General features: G+C 41.1%; 1 protein-coding gene across 1 annotated transcript in view; it reads right to left on the reverse strand.

Annotated features, from left to right (window-relative positions):
* HFM1 (helicase for meiosis 1) overlaps positions 1-19,747 on the reverse strand; it is a 117,998-nt gene that overhangs the window by 39,091 nt on the left and 59,160 nt on the right. The window contains 5 exon segments of the mRNA XM_040999009.1: positions 1,603-1,716; positions 6,218-6,321; positions 11,525-11,607; positions 13,492-13,601; positions 13,841-13,921. Of these exon segments, the coding sequence (XP_040854943.1) occupies positions 1,603-1,716; positions 6,218-6,321; positions 11,525-11,607; positions 13,492-13,601; positions 13,841-13,921 (492 nt within the window).

The raw sequence follows: 19,747 nt of genomic DNA on the forward strand, positions 1-19,747 counted from the left end.
ATGCTGGCCCCAGTAAGATTTTTTTAAAGAGCATGTAGTGGGGTATGTTAAGAGGCAGCTATATTTTTGGGGCCAAGAGCTACACTGAGAATACTTAGGGACTAATTTTCTTTTATTAGCTTTCATGGAGCTATCTTATTACCCTGTTGCGAAGATTTTCATATCTCTGTTTTAAGGAAATAGAACAAACTTATCTTTTTTTTTTAAGATTTATTTTTATTATTATTATTTTTTATTGGAAAGGCGGAAATACAGAGAGGAGAGACAGAGAGGAAGATCTTCCGTCCAATGATTCACTCCCCAAGTGAGCACAACGGCCGATGCTATGCCGATCCGAAGCCAGGAGCCTCTTCTGGGCCTCCCACGCGGGTGCAGGGTCCCAAAGCGTTGGGCCATCCTCGACTGCTCTCCCAGGCCACAGGCAGGGAGTTGGAAGGGAAGCGGGGCTGCTGGGATAGAACTGGCGCCCATATGGGATCCCGGGTGTGCAAGGTGAGGACCTTAACCACTTGCGCCACCGCGCTGGGCCCAAGCAAACTTGTCTTTAACTCAAAGAGCCAATTCTCATTATTTTTAGGTTTCACATGACTGAAATATGATTTCTAATTTAGGAGAAATGAATTCTTTCTTATACATTATTTGTACCTGAAAAAACAATATTTTGACCAGAACTAGTTGGAAACAGATGAATATTTTTTGTGAAATGGAATACTACTGTGTGGTCTTAGAAATGAAAAGCTAGAGGCAGAGGGCCCACATTGTGGCTTAGCACAGTGGGTTAAGCCATTGCTTATGACTCTCACATCCCATATTAAAGTGCTGGTTTCACTCACCCTGCTTGCCATTCAGCTTACTGCTAATACACCTAGGTAAGGTAGCAGGAAATGGCCCCAAAAGCCGGGTCACTATAATGGAGTTACTGGATCCTTGTTCTTGGCTTTCACCTGGCCCAGCCTTGACTATTTTGTCCATTTGAAGTAAAATCAGCAGATGGTAGATATCTCTTTTTCTGTTACTCTGCCTTTTAAATAAATATTTTTTAAAACCAAAAAAAGAACTAGATGTTCTGTTTTGTGAAGAAAAATTCAGGAAGCAATCTGAATTTGAATAGAATCTTTGATAAGAGAACACACTAGGAAAACCTGCCTTGTTGTATCATCATGGAATATTCTGTTCTTAGGGCGAGAAATGCACTTTGTGAAAGGGTCATATTTTTAGTTTTGCTAACATTATGATTTTTTTAAAAATATTTATTTATTTGAAAGAGAGTGAGAGATTTTGCACCTGCTGTTTCACTCCTCAAGTGGTCACAAGAGTCAGGACTGAGTCAGGTTGAAGCCAGGAGCTTCACCTGGGTCTCCCACATGGATGACAGGAGCCCAGGCATTTTGACCATTCTCTGCTGTTTTTCCAGGGAGCAGAATCTGAAGTGGAGCAGCAGATAACAAACTGGTACCCATCTGCTATGCCAGAATACTGGTCCCTTAGCATTATAATCTTAACAAATAGACTTTAATTAAACAAGCACACACAGCACATGAACCCAAAATGAAAAATATTCAAAGAATTTCTAAGTTATTTCATGCTGAGATAAAACTTTACCTGATACTTTAGTCTTCTCTTCATCAGCTGAAAAGCTAGTAACTTCTATTAAGCTTTCATCATCAAAATGATCCCAAGCATCATTTCCCAATTCAAAGTTCACATTCAAAACTTCTGAAAATGTAGAATTGCTTTTATCTGCATCTGTCACATTTTGGTTATCAGACTTACTAAGATTTCTATTGAACAGCACTGTTTGAGGAGCTTTTTCATTTGAAGTTGTCAAATACTTCTGTCTTGAAAAATCTGTTATATGTTTGTATAGAAGAGTATAAGCACTTCTGTTATCGTGTTGTGTATCTTTTGAGTGGGTGGTGTGTTTATATGAGGGGATTTAGTAGTTTATGGAGGATGATGGTTGGGGATTTTGATAGGGGATTGATGGGGGGTTGTGGGGGGGCTGACAATTGGAGTGGGGGACGTCGCCGGGGGGTTATGTTGTCGGTGGTTGGATGGTTTATTTTGGGTTTGTTTGGGTTGGGGATTGAGTGCGCTGGGCTGTATGTTGGGTGTGGAGGAGAGGTTGGGGAGTGGTGGTGGTGTTGAATAGATTTGAGGGGCGGGGTAAGTGTGGGGGGGTTATTGGGGGTGTGGGCAAGCGGACACATGCGCTGCGCCGGATTATTGGGGGTTGTTGGGGGTTCGGGCGCCAGGCGGATTTTATGGCGGGGTGGGGAGAAGCTGAGTGTCTTTTTTGTAGAAGCTGGGGTTTAGGGTGGGGAGTGTTAGGTTTCGCGATTGATGAAGGTGGAGTTGGGGGGAAGAGGTTTTTTGCGGGCCGTGTCAGTTTTTGTGGGTGGGATTCTGTATGCGAGACCTGCGGGAGGTCAACACTTTATTTGCACGGGGTCGAGTGTGAGGGCGGGGGAGGATAGGCCAGGTGGAGGTAGGTGGGGGAGTATGGTGTCCAAGCGGAAGGGCAGTGTGGTGTGGGAGGTGGTGTGGGGAGGGTATGGGTTTGGGGTGTGGGGGGTACGGCATGGGGATTGTGATGATGATAGATATGGGGGATTGGTTGTGGGGGGGAGTGGCAAAGATTGGGGTTTGGAAATGGGTGAGTTAGGACAGGAGAAGCCCAGCGGGGGGGGATGGGGTGGGGTGATGGAGGTGTGGGGATTAAGCGCGCGGAGGAATTGGGTGTTTGGTTGGGGTGGAGGGGAACGCTGGTTGTGGTGGGGGATGGGGTGGGTCGGTTGGGTTCTGGGTTTGTTGGTTTAGAGGGAGAATTGGTTTCGGGAGATTTGAGTAGTTTGGTTATGCGGGGGGGGGTTTTATAGTGTTGTTCGTGGCCAAGATTGGGAGAGGGCGTGACGATGACCCTTTTTGGGTTCGGGGGGGGTTGGTGATGGCGGCGGCCTCTCGTTGTTTTGAACTGTTGGTGTTGCGTGGTGCACGGTGGGTGGGGGGCACTGCCCGGGTTGGATTTTTGTGGGGGGGGTTCTGTGGATAGCAGGAATATCAGAACTGCAGGTGGAGGGCTTAATTGATTATTCCACAATACTGGCACCAGAATTTCTACTATTTCTACACTATTTAATTATAAGTGTATATTCAGGGTCTGGCATGATGGTTCCGGGGCTAAAACCCTTGCCTTGCATGCACCAGGATCCCATATGGGTGCTGGTTTGTAACTTGACTGCTCCCCACTTCCCATCCAGCTCCTTGCTTGTGGCCTGGAAAGAAGTAGAGAATGGCCCAAAGTTCTGGAACCCTGCACCCATGTAGGAGACTGGGAAGAAGCTCCTGGATCCAGAGGTCACATTGGCTCAGCTCTGGCTCTTGTGGCCATTTAGGGAGTGAACCAGTAGACAGATCTTTGTCTCCCCTTCTCTCTGTAAATCTGATTTTCCAATAAAGATAAATAAATTTTTTAAAAGTAAATATATATTCAAAAATGTCATAGCTAGCTAGATAGGGACATGGAACTAAGGAAAGAAGACCTGAACATATTTACATGTTAACAGGAAAGAATGATTGGGCCTGGCATGATAGCCTAGTGGCTAAAGTCCTCTCCTTGCAAGTGCCAGAATCCCATATGAGCACTGATTCATGTCCTGGTGAATGTCAAGCTTCCTATCCAGCTTCTGTCTTGTGGCCTGGAAAAACAGTGGAGGATGGCCCAAGACCTTGGGATTCTGCACCTGTATGGAGACTTGAAGAAGCTCCTGGCTTCAGATCGGCTCACCTCCAGCTGCTGAGGGCACTTGGGGAGTGAATCATTGGATGAAAGATCTTCCTCTCTGTCTCTCTTCCTCTCTGTATATCTCACTTTCCAATAAGTCAATAAATAAATAAATAAATCTTTTTAAAAAAGAAAACAAAATGAAAATATAGGAAGAGGAGAGGACTAACTGGTCACTTAAAATTCAAGAGAAGGAAGAATTGGAAAGGATTAAGAATATAGTTGGGGAGATAAACCTTAAATAGGATAAAAAACATTCTTTCAAGACAAATAGAGGGTTATGGGTGAGTCTGAAGACATTGAACTATATGGTGTATGAAGGAAGTGTGAAGAGTTGAAAGAGTTCATATACTATCAGCTTGATTTTCAATTCTCCACTGATAATTAAAAATCAATTTTGTCTTAAAAGAGATGGCATTGGACTAGGAATCAAGAAATATACTGTTCCTGTTACTGATTTTGGTTTATGGCTTTTCATTTAAGGGGAAATATAGTAACTATGTAATAGAAACTACCATAACCAGCTGTTAAGATGCAATGCAGTATATATCTCTACTACCAAACCAAAGATGAACTCCCAAAGAAACTGTTAAATATGTCTTGACAATAGGACATTGGACTCTGCCATTGTCCATACGTACACTGTAATGTTACACTTAAAATAGCAGAATAATGGACATATGACTGTTTATGAAGGACTACACTACTGTAACAATATGGGGGAAATCAGTGAGGGGAGGAGACTTAGGGAGAGGGGAGGGGAAACCCCACAGCCCATGGAGTTGCATTGCCAAAAAAAAAAAAAAAAGGGGAAAAGAAAAGAAATGACACTGGACTAGGAATCAAAAGATACACAATCTATTCCAGGTCCCATTATTAGTTATATATGTGATTTTGGGCAAGTAATTTAATCTCTGTCTTGAGTTCTTTCATTATAAAATTAGAAATTGCACAAAAGTCCCTTTCAATTTAAATTTTATGATTCAATATGTTTTCACATGTTATTTAGACATATTTCCTTCTTTTTTGAAATTGGAATGCAGATGATAAAAAATGAACATTTCTTAAAACATGCAAAAGTGATATTTGAAGTATTTTTTTGCCAAGAAAGATTAACACATGAAAAATGTATTAAACATACTCAGTTACTACTGATAACACCAGATAACATGCTATGAGCTTTATATGAACTATCTAGTTTAAGGCTAAGATCTCTACAATACAACCAGATCGAGGGAACTGAGAAAAAGTGGTTAAACATACTATGAAGGGTTCTACTAAATGGCAGAGGACATGGACCCAGACTATTCAAAGATCCTGTGAGCTTAACTATTATACTATATGGTTACTCCTAAAAAACAAAACAAAACAAAAAAAACAAAACAAAACAAAACAAAAACTGGCTGACTCAGTAAAACAATAATACCATTATTATTGAAGGGCTGAAGTATCTATTCCTCATAATATCTTTAAAATAAAATCGCTAACCTTTGTAGAGAAGTTTTTATTATAAATTTATCAGACAATACCATCATAGGAAAATCCAAACTCTGAAATTGGCACAATAACCCTAGTGAAAAGTGTTGCTGTTAATAATCTTAACAATTTCACAGCTTGGATTCACATATACCTTACTAGGTAGACATAAAGATTAGTTACTCCTCACTAAGGTATTGAAGATTTATCTGCACATCCCTCCTAAAACTATTCTGTGCCTCAACTGTTGACATATGCCTTATTAGAGTTACAACCCAGTTTGGACTATCCTAAAATTTGCCAAGGCCAATAAAAATTATGCTTCAACACTATAAACTGCTAAATATAAAAATGAAAATAGACTCGAGACAGCTGAATAGTACCCTATAGCCATTTTAAGGTATATAGCAGCCAATTGTATATAAACTAAAATTGAAGTGTCAATGAAGCAGTCATAGGATGTGGTTAAGAACTTGCATTTTCTAACACTGGTCATTCAATACCATGTCAATTAACTCCATAATGTTGTAAGTTATTGTTGATTTTATGTTGTGGCTTTTAATTGGATGGGATGATATTCTGCCAGCTCTGCTTTCAGACCAGAGATGGTCACCTCAAGAAACTGTTGAATTTATCTGGACAATAAGATGCTGCACTCTATGCATGGTACATGCTTGCAATGATTCTTTCATTGTAATTTGATTTGAACTGTAATACTTCAACAAGGTAGAGGAATCCACCATGGGGGGAGGGCATGGGAAGGGGTGGGGGAATCCCAGAGCCTATGAAACTGTGTCATAAAATGAAATGAAATTTTAAAAAATACAAATAAAAAAATAATTAACTTATAAAAAATCTTAACAATTTCAGATGCTGGTTTTTCAAAAACCTTGCTTGTCAATTTGAAGTATAAGACATATTTCCTCTCAAGTCAATAGTAATGATAATTTAATTTACCTTTTTCTTGATACTCCGATGGTTCTTGTTGAATTCTTCTGCAAGTCGTAGGCTGATCCCACTGTTCCATTTTAGTGAATTCAGGTACATTTAATATTTCTGATCTTTGCAAAGATAATAAAATAAAATAAAAATAACAAATGTTAAAATATAACAAATGTTAAAATATAACAAATGTTAAAATATAACAAATCTGGTATATATATATATATATATATATATATATACCCCCAGCCTGGGAAGTGATTGATATCTGGTACCTTTACATGCCCTGAGTAGGTAATTGCTACCTGTATATTTTATTGCTATCTGCTGTATATCTTTATAAAATCTATTTCTAATGTTTTTAGTAAAATAAAAAAATCTTACATTTTGAGAAGTCACACTGCTATCCTGTATTCTGATGGCTTAGTCCTTATTCTGTAATAGCTGTCAGAAAATATTGAATGTTCTGTATGCCAATGAAATTCCCTCACTAGGATGGGAAATTATTCATACACTGGCTTAGGGACCATGATACAGAAAAGGAATGATGAGTTATAATCTAATCCTCTGCTGCCTAACAAGGAAGATGAGTTTCGGCTTTCTTATCTATAAAGTGTGATAAAAATAATTTTTTTAATGAACTAGTTTATTAACAAAGGTGTACTTTAAAAACCATAAAGTATTTAAAAATTTTTAAGTATTATTAATACAGTGACCATCTAAATGAAAAAGTTAGACTTTATGCACTAACATGATTTACTTAAAAAAACTATTATTTAAATGTTCATTCTTTTATTGCTTTTTCTTTTTTTTTTTTTAAGATTCATTTATTTTTATTGGAAAGTCAGATTTACAGACAGAAGGAGAGAGAGAGAGAAAGATCTTCTGTCCGCTGATTCAATCCCCAAATGGCCACAATGGACAGAGCTGAGCAAATCTGAAGCCAGGAGCCAGGAGCTTCTTTGGGTGTCCCATGTGGGTGCAGGGTCCCAAGGCCTAGTGCCATCCTCTACTGCTTTCTCAGGCCACAAACAGGAAGTGGATGGGAAGCGGAGCAGCCGAGACATTAACCAGTGCCCACATGAGATCCTGACGCATGCAAGGTGAGGAATTTAGCCACTAAGCCATTGTGCCAGGATGATGATTTCCTTTTTTTGTCTTTTTAAAACGTTTTATATTTTTGATTTTTTTACATAGTTGATTAGGGTGCAAAACATTAAGGGCTAGAGCAAAGTGGGTGAGATCATCGTTTCCACATTCTCTTTGTTCCTTCCTGTATGTGGAAGGAGGAGGCATAAGGGGAGAAGCCACACCCAGCCTCCAACCAACTCTGTACCCTGGGATGGAGGACAGCCACCCAGTGCCATCCCAGGGACTCTGATGTGCAGCATGCTCCAAGGGTCCTGCTCAAGTGGTTTTGACAGTTCAACAGTTTTGAATTAGTGCCCATCTTGCCACTCCAAGCATGATGAAATCTCTCCAGAATCCGCTGGCTGACATAATCTACCTTAGAGTCTTCATTTGCCCAGATATTTGCTGCCAAGCTTGGCTGGGGCAGTTGATCAATTTGTTCTGTTGTCCATCTTTTGTTAGGCACCAGGTGTCCTCTGCAGGCTCAAAAGTACTGCCATATCCTCTATGTGCACCTGGATATGTTGTCCACTGCTCCATCTAAGCCACTGAGGAGGCTCAGCTCTGACACATGCACTCCATGAACAACCATAGAACCTGCAATTCTCTCCATGGTTGGGGTTCTGAGTTCAGTGGCTTAGCTGGGAGAATCCCCAAAGAAACTTTATCTGAGGTGGTCCCATAACTATTCTCATGTGTGTTTACTAATACGGGGTTTCAGAATACTCCATCACCCAAATCAGCCTATGCACATGCTGGTGGTTGTGACTGCAAGGTCATTTGTCTCAAGCCCTGTCTTCTACACAAACCAACAGGTGTTGGAGCCCAGACTGATCCTGCCCACCACACACTCGGCCTTCACATGAACCAGTGAGAACCGCAGCCTAGTCAGAGTAACCCAAAACCCCCACCAGGTCTGCCCCCGCCACTGGTTCCTATGCTTGCCAGTATGTACAGTAGACTGGTCCAGTCTGTCCCACATCCCATTCAGCTCTCATACATGTCATGAGCACTGAAGCCTAGTTCAACCCAACCAGCCTCACTTTCCAGTTCACACTGGTGCCAGCAGGTGACACTTTCTAGCCATGCCTGCTCCTAGTCCTATTTCTTATGCTCACCAGTAGCAGTGGCAACCAAGAGGGTAGTGCCCACTGTTTCCCTTCTGGGCCCATTCCCACTCCTGGATTCTGCAGTCTCCAGGTGGTTCTGCAGTTTAAGTTGACAGAATTTGCCCCCAGTGCCAGCCTCTACCAGCTGAATCTGTGGCAAAGCACAACCAACCCACACCCACTCTGGCATATGCATGCACTAGTAGGAATAAGACCAGCCTGGCTGTCCCCCAATCCAGCTCACATGCAGGCAAACAAGTGTTATACCCCTGCCCAGCCGGGTCTGCCCCCATCCCAGCTCTCATGCTCACCAGTAGGAGTAATGGTCCAGCAAGGAATCCCCTCACAGCCCCCTACCAGGTTCGCCCCCTCCCCTCTGCATCTCATGTGTGCTAGTTGGCTGCTGCTGCCCAGTCTGACATGTCCTGCCTCACCTTGGCATTTTCCAGTGGGTGCTGTAGCCAGGCCTAGTCCGGCCCGTCCCCAGTTCCATCTCATGCTAGTAGGGGCTACAGCTTAGCCCAACCCAGTTGGACCCCAGCCCTGGCTCTAATGTGAACTAGCTGATACTGTGTCCAACCCGATATGACCCACACTCCATTCTGGTTCTCGGATCTACCAACAGGTGGTATGAACTGGCCCACTCTAGCTTGCCACAAACCTGAACCAAAGGTAAGCCCACAGTTAGTGTAACGTGGCCTGCTCTGGGCTGCTCCCCATCTTGGTCTTGTGCTCACCTGCAGGGACTATGTCCCAACAGAGGAGTTCCCAAGCTCCTCCATCAGAACCTCTCCCAATGCCAGATCTCGTGCACACTGGTGGGTCTATGGCCCAGTCCTACTTAGTCCACCTCTGTCCTAGCTGGAACAGTGACCTTTCCTGACCAGCCCTCACCCATCCTGGTTATTACTTTTAGGTGCTACAGCTCAGCCACGCCTGGCCCACACCCAGACACAGCTCTTGCATGGCTCAGCAGGGGCAGACATCTAGCCCAGTCTGTCCTATACCCATCCTATTTCTCACAAGCACCAGTGGGTGCTGGAGTGTAGCCCAGTCTGGCACTCCCAAGACCCAGTCCAAACACATGCCAAGGGATACTGCAGTTATGTCCAGATCAGATCATAGTCCCTACTCTGGCCCTTGCTCTCACCAGTGGCAACCACAACCCAGCCAGGGTGTCCCCCTAGCTCCCCAACCAGGTCTGTTCCCAGCTATGGATCTTGCACATGGCAGTGATTGCTCTGACCTAGCTTTGCATAGTCTCTCATCTGTCTTGACCTTTGCCTTTGCATGCTGTAGCCTGGCCTGATCTGGCCTGCCCCGAGTCCCAACTCTTGCTGGCAGGTGCTGAAACCTAGCTCTGCTACATCTTTTCCCAACCCTGGCTCATGCAAATTGGTAGATATGGCAGCCTAGTCTGGCCTGACCTGTGCCCCAGCCTGTTTTCTGCACTTGCCAGTGAGCTAAGGTTTGCTTGGCCCTGCCTGGTCCGCCCTCTTCCAAAACCAATTCACACATTTGACAACAGTTGGAGCTACCTTTCCTAGCTTGCCCGAACCCCAGTCCTGGACCATGTGCCTACTAGCAGAATCTATGACCCACTTGGGAGTTTCCCAAGTTTCCCCACTCGATCCACTCCCAGATCCAGATCTCAGGCATGCCAGTGGGTGCTAGGCTGTTACCAAGCATAGACTACCACCTCTAACCCAGCCTTTATATGAGCTGCTGGATGCTGCAGCCGGCCAGCCCTACACCTTGTTTTAGGATGAACATGCAGGTGCTGCAGCCTGGACCTGCCCAACCTGTTCCCAGCCCCAGTACCCATGAGTGTTGGGGGATTCCACGGTCAGGCCTAGCTCAGTCCATCACCATCTCAACTCTTAAGCTAACCAGTGGGTTGTAATTCCACAGGGTGAGGCCCACACATCCCCCATGTTCTCTCGCATGCTGGTTAGTGTCATGGCCCAGCCTAATGTGACCTGCCCCCTTGTTATGACATACAATGTCGGACACTGGGATCTAGCCCTGCCATACAAGACCCCAGCCCTAGCATTCATGTGGGCTGGTGTGTGGTGGTCAGCAGTGTTCCATGCTAACACGCCCACCTTAGGTCTCCCACGTAGTCTGGTCCATTGGTCTGACCCATAAAGGTCTTCTAGCCTCTCCTCTCAAAACCACCAGGTTCCCACACTTACCTGCAAGTACAGTGGCCTTGTCATTGGGAGTTCCTCAGGAGTCATTCCTCACCTGCAACATACTCTTATGGTGGTCCTCTCTGCCCCATATCCCCTTTCTCCTTTTCCTAATCAATCCACAATCCTTGTGTCCAGAAGTGCCGGGGTTCTCCAGCCAAGCCTTTGAAAACCCAGTGGGTAGTGTGCTGGTTGGGAGATTTTTCTACTCACCAGAGACGCAAGCTCCTGGCACATGAGCTGGCCTGGTGCTTTGCCCCTCCACATGCCCAAGAACCAGACCCACTGAAGCTCACCACAGCAGCGTGCTGACCTGGGGCTCTTCCCTCTGCTTGCCTCACCTCACACAGCATCAAGTACATGGGGAAATCCCCAGGTTCACCCCACCTGCCTAGAGGTGAGCTCCCAGATCCCCCAATCCAAACCTGCATCCTCAGGCCCTCATGGGCCACCACCATGCCCATGGCTTGGCAGAGGAATGGTGGTGGTCACTGTTCCTTTGGCCAGCTTGGATGATTTTCCTTTTTGTTTATTTATTTATTTTTATTTTCCTTTTTAAAGTATAGTAAATATACTCTTGTCATTTAGTTTAAAAGGAAAAGAGAACCCGATGTGGTGGTATATAGCATAAGTTCTCCAGGAAGGAGATGATTTAATGATTGCTAACTTTAGATGACTACATGAATGCTTATGTATTTCATGACTCCACAGTTCTAAACAAATATAGGTAAGAAAGATTAGGAAATCCCGATTTCACTGCTTCATTGTGAAACTAAACAGTTATAGTGACCAGCTGTGTATGGACAATGACTGCCTTTCCCTGAAAAAGTGGTTATCACACAGAAGACTTCAAAATGAGTATTTTACCTTAGACATTAATAAATTTGTACCTTGATATACTGGATAGACAAGGTTTTGGAGTAAATCCAAATTCTGTAAGGTCCACACTTTGTGATTTATTATTCATCTGCATCTATTAATGAAAAATATATAAGTTCAACTATCAATTTCATTTGCATCCAACATACCAAGAGCATATTCCTGCTAGCACATAAAGTTCAGAAGCCAATAAATCAGGAGAAACTAAGACTAGTTCTTCAATTTATCTCTTTCTCAGGCCCTTTATAACAATTGGCATTCTTCACTAGGCCACCTTCTTTGCATACTCTATACTCTCAAATCTATGTACACCTAAGGTTTCTGCAAGTGAATGAGTCTCAGATCTGTATTTCTAGATTAGTTCTCTCTGCTGATTTTCAGTTATATCCCTCTGTCTGTAGGACATCTTTACACAGACATTTGCAGGTCTCTAAACTCAGAATTTACAGAACTGAATTCATCCTGAATCTACTTCTCTAAATTTGCATTCCTTCCAGCATTTTTAACCATAGTAAAGCTCAGCTTTTCTCCTAGTTCCTCAAGTAAAAAAGCTGGGCATCAGTTTGACTACACGTCAACTTTAACCCTCAAGTACTAGGGTGGTTGATTCTAGCTCTGAAAGATATTTTTTAAGTCCAGCTGTATCTCCCCTTCTCTACTGACTCCCTACTCCACTTTGCTTAGATTATTGCAAAATATCCCCTAATGAGTCCCTCCGTTCTTATTTTATCATCCTCTAATCCCTTCTCTACACTGCAACCAGAGTGAACTTTACCAAATGCAATTCTAATCATGTCACTGATTAAAGCCCTTCAGTGGCTTCCCAATACTTTCAGGATCAAGGATAAATGCCTGAAATAGCAAAAAGGTTTGCATGATCTAGCTCTTCCTTCCCTCTTCAGCTTCATCTCTGCATATTCTCCTGTTTATAATCGAACTGAAAGCACAACTTATTACTTGTTCCTCTAAAAATCTCTCTCTTATCTTTCCCCCAAGCCCTGGGGTTTTACATATTCATTACACTGGAATATTTGTCCCTCTACATCACCATTCTAGTACCTGACCCTTTCATACTTAGCCTGCAGTTCTCAATTCTCAATTAGGAATCCTTTCTTGACCTTTCAAATTTGAACTGAGGGCACTTTCGATCGAAACTCAGGCATCTTATATTTCTGCCACAAACTCACATCATACTATACTGCAAAGACCTATTATTTGCATCCTTCACCAAACTATACATTCTATGAGAATTGGAAATAAAACAATTTAATCACCATATTTTAACACCCTGACATATTCTTGGTGCTCACTGAATATGGAAGGAAAGAAGGAAGAATATGGGGTGGGGGGAATGAGGGGGGAAGCAAGAAAGGAGACAGTGAAGGAAGGGAAAAAATTATAAAGCAAAGTAAAACATAGGCTATTTAAAACATGACTTTTTCAAAGAAGATGGTGTCCATTTCAAGCCTCATATAGCTTCCCTATAGTTTCCTATATTTCCCTTGTTTTAGCTTTATACTTAAGAATCTTCACCCTCATAAAAGTCTTAGAAAATGGTTTTTCTGGGATACAATGACTAAGGCTTAAGTCTGTTAGCAATAAACTGCCAAGCAAAAAAAACTCGTTCCATCACTGTAAAGGCTCCTGTTCAGTCTGCATTTATGTGCAAGAATCAAAATCAACTTCATTTTCCAGCCAGAAAAGTACAGCAGTACCCAGTTTTAGCTGCCAACTATCTCCTCATTTTCTCCATTCTTGGATTAAAATAAATAAATAAAATGTTTATAAGGAAGTAGCTAAATGAATATATTGCAAATGTAGACCTAAGATTGATTATAAATAATGGTCGCTTTCCTAATCAATCCCACAAGTAATTAATTCTAAATTACACTGCAGGTATTTACCTAATTGTTACCCAGAACAAAGAACTTACATACTTTTATATACAGAACACAGGAATAAATGTACTAAATGTAACCTTGAGCCGTTTAACTGGAGGAAGAGATGAAGTTCTGTTTCTTAAATCAGATAAATATGAAGAAATTGTTGACTCTTTAATTTCTGATTTCTGTGCAACTCCAGTTTTACCTATGAAAGTAAATTTCAGATTCTTCAGATTAAAATTCAGGTATTATTCATATAAAGCCAAATTTCTTAAAATTTTCAAATCTAAAGCTTCCTGTTTAAAATGATGCCCACAAAAGAAAAAAGTTTTTGACAGTTGAAGTTGTGCAAGTATCATATGTAGATAATTAGAATGTCATTACTATTCATCATACGTCCTTTAGTCTCTATTGCTTGAAATAAACTTATTTAATGGAACTCACAGCAGTCATGTCCACACATTTGTTTATTTTTACATGGATGATTGCAATCTCGGTTTCCAGGTTTTTTGCAAGTAGTCATTCCTAAATTAAGAAAAACAACTTATTTATTATTATGAATTTAATAGAGTTTTTATCTAGTCTGTTTTCTTTAAACAATACAAAAGGATTGATTTTAGTTACTCAAATGTTAACCCATAAAATTAAAAAAAATATTTCTAATAATATTTAGTTCTTATACCGCTATTAGCCATCATCCCCAGTTCACAACAAAGATCTAGTTTCCATTTTCTCCTCTCAACCTCTCTTCTTTAAATAGAGCTAAATACAGCAGAACATTAGGAGCTTTTGCCATGAATGGGGCAAGAAGGAGAGTGGCGTTTTAAAATTTTTATTTTATATTTAAGTCCCAGAATCCTTAAAGAAGCAAGTTACATGACACCTCGATGGCACAACTAATAATAGTCATTAGCTAGGATATCATACATATTATTAAATTTAAAAAATTCCAAGATACACTTTCATAGTCTCAGAGATTTCCCTTTCAATCCCCCAACTCCCCTCAACCAATACTGATTTCCTTTATATTGTACTATAGTATAGTCCTTCAACAACTGTCACAGGTCTATCATTTGGGTATTCAAGTGTATCATCACATTGTAGGTATAGTCAGTGGTAGAAAGTACAGCAAAATATTGTCAAAATACATTTAACAATTTCATTAGGATTCCTCCTTTTATTCTAGAGTAGAGATGTATACTGCAATGTATTTTCACTTCTTGATATGCTAGTCTCTGTTATACAGTTCTTCTAGGTGGAACTGTATAATGTTTGTTTTTACCCATGAATATGTAAATATGTATGTACATGTTTATACATCTATTGATCTTGTATTTTGCATGAGGATTGCCTTATATCAGAAAGAGTATATGATATTTATTCTTCTGGGATTGGCCTGTTTCAGCAAGCATATGATCTCCAGTTGGAACCATTTTGTTGCCAACAATAGAATTTCATTCTTTTTAATGGCTGAGTAGTATTTACCAAGAAATAGATGTACCACAGTTTCTTTTTCCATTCCTCTTTTGACGGGCATCTGGATTGCTTCCATGTCTTCACTAAAGTAGACTGTGCTGCTGTCACCTTCTAATTACAGGTCACCTTCTCACATGCAGATATCATTTCCTTTGGATATATTCCCAGGAGTGGGATAGCTAGGTCATGCAGTAGATCAATTTTCAGTTGTCTTAACACTCTCCATATTGACTTCTATAGTGGCTCTACTAGCCTATATTCCCACCAAGAGTGAAACCTTTTCTACCTACATTCATGTTATTAGGCATTGTTAAGTAGAGTTCTAAATGTAAGCCAATTCCATTGGAGTTAGGCAGAACTTCAGCGTGGTTTTTATTTGTATTTCCCTGATAGCGAGAAAGCCTGAGCATTTTTTCATATGTCTATTAGTCATCTGAATTTGTTCTTTTGAAAAATATCTGCTCATTTCCTTCGCCCATTTCTTTACAGGGTTATTTGTTTTGCTGCTGAGTTTCTGAAGCTCTGTGTAAATCTTGGAAATTAGTTCCTTATCAGTTGTGTAACATGCAAAGGTTTTCTCCCATTCTGTTGGTTGTTTCTTCATTTTGCTGATCGTTTCCTTTGCTGTACAAAAGTTTCCTAGTTTGATGTAGTCCCATTTGCTTATTTTGGCTTTGACTGCCTGTGCTTTTGGTGACTTTTCTAAGTCTAATAGTTCGATGGATTCTAGCTATAGTTTAAGTCCTGGATCCATTTAGAGTTTATTTTTATATAAGGTGAATGTGGAGGGTTCTTGCTTCTTACTTCTGCTAGCTGCTATCCAATTGTCCCAACAACATTTGTTGGTAAGACCAACATTTTTCCCTTGGTTATTTCCATTTCTCTTGTTGAACATTACTTGGCTGTACATGTGAGGGCTATTGACCTCCTTTTTTATTTGCACCAGTACCAGACTGTTTTGATGACCACTGTTTTGCAGTATGTCTTAAGGTATGGAATTGTGATTCCTCCTGCTTGATTTCTGTTCTTCAAAATAGTTTTTTTCTGTTGTTGTTGTTGTTGTTCTTTAAAAAGAGACCATAACTATTTATGGTCTCTTGTGTTTCCAGATGAATTTCTGTATCATCTTTTCCATTTCTGAGAAGAATGTTGAGGTTTTGATTGGGCATGCATTTGAATCTGTATATTACTTTTAGTAATATGGATCTATAATCAAGACAGAGATAGAATCAGTAATTAAATCTCTCCCCACAAAGAAAAGTCTTGGACTGGTGGGCTTCACTAATGAATTCTATTAAGGTTTCAAGAAGAATTCACCCCAGCTTTGACAAACTATTCAAAACAATAGAAAGAGAGGCAATTCTTCCAAACTCTTTCTATGAAGCAAACATCACCTTAACACCAAAGCCAGATAGAGATACAATGAGAAAGAGTACAGACTAATATACCTGATGAACATGGGTGCATACATATTTAATAGATGTTAGAAGTCAATGCCTGGGCCTGGCCTAACCCTGGTGGCTAAATCCTCACCTTGCATCTGCCAGAATCCCCAACAAATGCCGGGTTGAGTCCCAGCTGCACCACTTCCATCCAGTTCCCTGTTTGTGGCCTGGAAAGCAGTCAAGTACTGCGCAAGGTCTTGGGACTCTGCACCCGCAAGGTAGACCCAGTAGAAGCTCCTGGCTCCGGGCTTTGGATTGGCTCAGCTCAGGCTGTTGTGGACACTTGGGGAGTGATTCAGCAAACATAAGATCTCTCTCTATCTCCCCTTCTCTTTGTAAATCTGACTTTCAAATAAAAATAAATAAATCCTTAAAAAAAACATATCCTAGAAGTCAATGCTTTAGGAATACAGAAATTTGGTAATGAAATCAAAGAAAGATTTCTTCCAACTTGATTATCTCCAGCTAAAATTAATACATCCAAATATACATTCTTTTATTATATTTTAAGCATTTTTTTCTCTAGTTCTTGTTAGAAACAATGGAAAAAGGAGAGATTTGAACTGGTCCCTGAAGGACAGACAGGTTCTAGATTCAAAAGGGGATCAGAAAAAGATGAGGACATAATACTAAAAGAAAGTGAACCACAGATTATAGTATCCAAACTGACTTATTTTTGCTGGTGCATAGATTTGATGTAAACTAGAAGTGCTAGAAATAGTGGAGAGCTTTGAAAATCCAGACAGCCTGTCTTGGTCCTTCACTCATTTCACTTCACTCAGTTCCAATCTTTAGTCAACCTTTCCAAGTCATGACACATCCAGGCAATGGATAACTGCAGCCTGAGGCAAATGTACAAGGTGATGAATTTATTAGGCAACAGCCTGGTCACTTCGAAGGCTGAGCAGATGAACATATTAGATATCAATAGAGTCTAAAAAAGTCTCTGGCAGGTGGAGTTATCTAAATCACAGTACTTCCAGTGGAATAGAAACATCTTTTTTTTCTTAAGGATATAGAAATTGCTCAAACAAGGCCACTCTGTGTTAACAGTAGCAGAGGTAATAAGACCATGTAGTTATTTTTCAAACTATAGATAATACCCAAAATAGAAGACACCACAAAAAATAACGAAACAGCCCCCTCTTCTGGCTAACACAGATGAGTACTAGTTTTTAAACCTTTCTGCCACAAAACAAAATCTAGCAAAATATTCCATACCTTGAGTTATGATAACATTCAATCTAGCACTGAACTCTACATTCCAAAAACCTTAGAGAATCACCCAGAAAAAGCTGAAATTGTATAATATGCTCCTAACTCGCTGAGGTGATCTATTATTTTGTTTGCTTTCATTTGCTTCATGAAACAAGTCCATCTTTCCTCAAATAAAGGTGTCTTCCTAATGGTCTCTAGCTGAAAGGCTTTAACTCTTATCAGACTATTTGCCAACTAAGAAAGGTTAAGTAATTCCTAAGACTGCCATAGGACAGTTAGTCATTGTCTCTCTGGTCCCAAAGGCATGAAGCACTGTTCCTTTCAAGTATAGCTGCAGGCTATCAAATTGTCTAGTGGTAGGCTAGTTTACTCTGGAAAAGCAAGGCAACCCACTACTCATTCTGTTATCTGGCCCCGCTGGTCAATGCCAAGGTGAGGTGAGCCAAGCAGGTCTGGGAGCAGTGGGTGCCAGGTCTGTGAGCCCTGGGGTTAGGGGGGGTCTGGCTGGGCCCAGGTCTCCCGGCCCAGGTCCTTGGGTCCACCTATGTGGTGAGCGCTGGGTCCATGAGCACTCATGGGGTAGGGCGGTCCAGCAGAGGCCCGAGTCACCTGGCCACGGTCTTGGGTATGCCAGCCCAATGGATGTTGGGTCCATAAGCCCTGGGGTTGGATCTGCCAGGGGCCAGGTCGCCTGGCCCAGCTCCCAGGACCTACCTGTGAGAACTGATTCTCCTCTGTAGAAAAGAGGGAGTAGTAGCCCAGATCATAGAGGGCATTGTAGCCCATGGGGGCCTATAGAAGACATCTGTTATCATTGCAGAATAAGGAGAACAGAACAAATTGAACAAATACCCCATCCCAACGATGACAGCAAATATCTGAGTGAATGGAGACTCTAAGGTGGACTATGTCGGTCAATGGACATTGAACATGTTCCCTGATCCTTGAATTGGTGAGATCAACAACATTTCAGACCTAATGAAACCGCATGGGCAAAACCCTCAGAGTGTATGCCATATCAGCACCATTCCCAAGTTCTGGGGCAGGTAGGAAGCTGGGTGTGGCTTCTCCTCTTGACTCCTCCCTGCCCCCAGATACAGAAAAATGAAATAGAAACCTGGAAACAATGATCACACCCACTTTTCTCTAACCTTTGATCCTTCCTACCCTGATCAACTATGTAAGAATCATTTAAAATAAATTAATTAATTAGTTAAAAAACAAAAAGAAGTGGAAAAGCCAGGACATGAATTGGTACCCATACACAATGTTATTCCCACAGGCAGCAGCTTTATGCACTCTGCCAGAACAATGGTCCTGCCAAATCAGTTTTTACTTCCCTATGCCGCTTCTTCTTTCTTATGGCATCCTATTCCACTTTATGGTTGCAATTTAATTTTTAATTAAGGTTTTATGTTGTTTCACATTCCTAAATTATTCTGTTACTTTACATGCACTTTCTGTTTACTTATTTTGGACTTTCACTTGATCCACACTGATCTCAAATATCTGGTCACTCTTGGTCATCTGCCTATTATAAGGTATGACTACTGTATCTCCATTTCACATGTGAGAAACTAAATTGTCCCAGAAGTTAAATAACAGGCTCAAAACTGTATTGTTAATTACTAGCAAATTGATTCTAGCTCGCCAGGAATGACTCCAGAGCCTTATCTCTCAACCATTCTGACTTCCTAGGTACACCCACTGCTTTAGTTTTCCAAAGGTTTTATTTATTTAAAAAAGGAACCTATTGTTTGGTGGAATGAGATTACTAGCAGGAAATGCCTTTCAAGTTGTTTTGCAATAAGGGATATGGAGCTCTTTAATCTCTTAATCCAAGGATTTCTATAAAAGGATGTATTTCTAAACAGTGCCACAAGATGGCGCATAATGATTATATGAATATATTTGTTCCTGGTACTGAAAATTAACCAGGATCTGGAAGTTTAATAAGACTCTGAGAGCTCTCTGAAATTTTAAAATATGGTTGGCACATTATGCCAGGAAAGAGAACTGTATATAAGTTTGTATAGAATCTAGCATATGAATATTACAAAAGCACCAACCTTTTTGTTGTATTGCTATAATTAGAAGTGCCCCCAATCCCACCGTTTACATCCTGAGAATTGTTTGATTTTTGTCTTATTAACAAATGCATGCTTACAAAGACTGATACTTAGAAAAATAAGATTCTCAAGGAAAATCAGCC

This window comes from Ochotona curzoniae, unplaced genomic scaffold, assembly GCF_017591425.1.
Source record: "Ochotona curzoniae isolate NIBS_2020 unplaced genomic scaffold, NIBS_Ocur_1.0 scaffold_1037, whole genome shotgun sequence".
Taxonomy (NCBI): Eukaryota; Metazoa; Chordata; class Mammalia; order Lagomorpha; family Ochotonidae; genus Ochotona; species Ochotona curzoniae.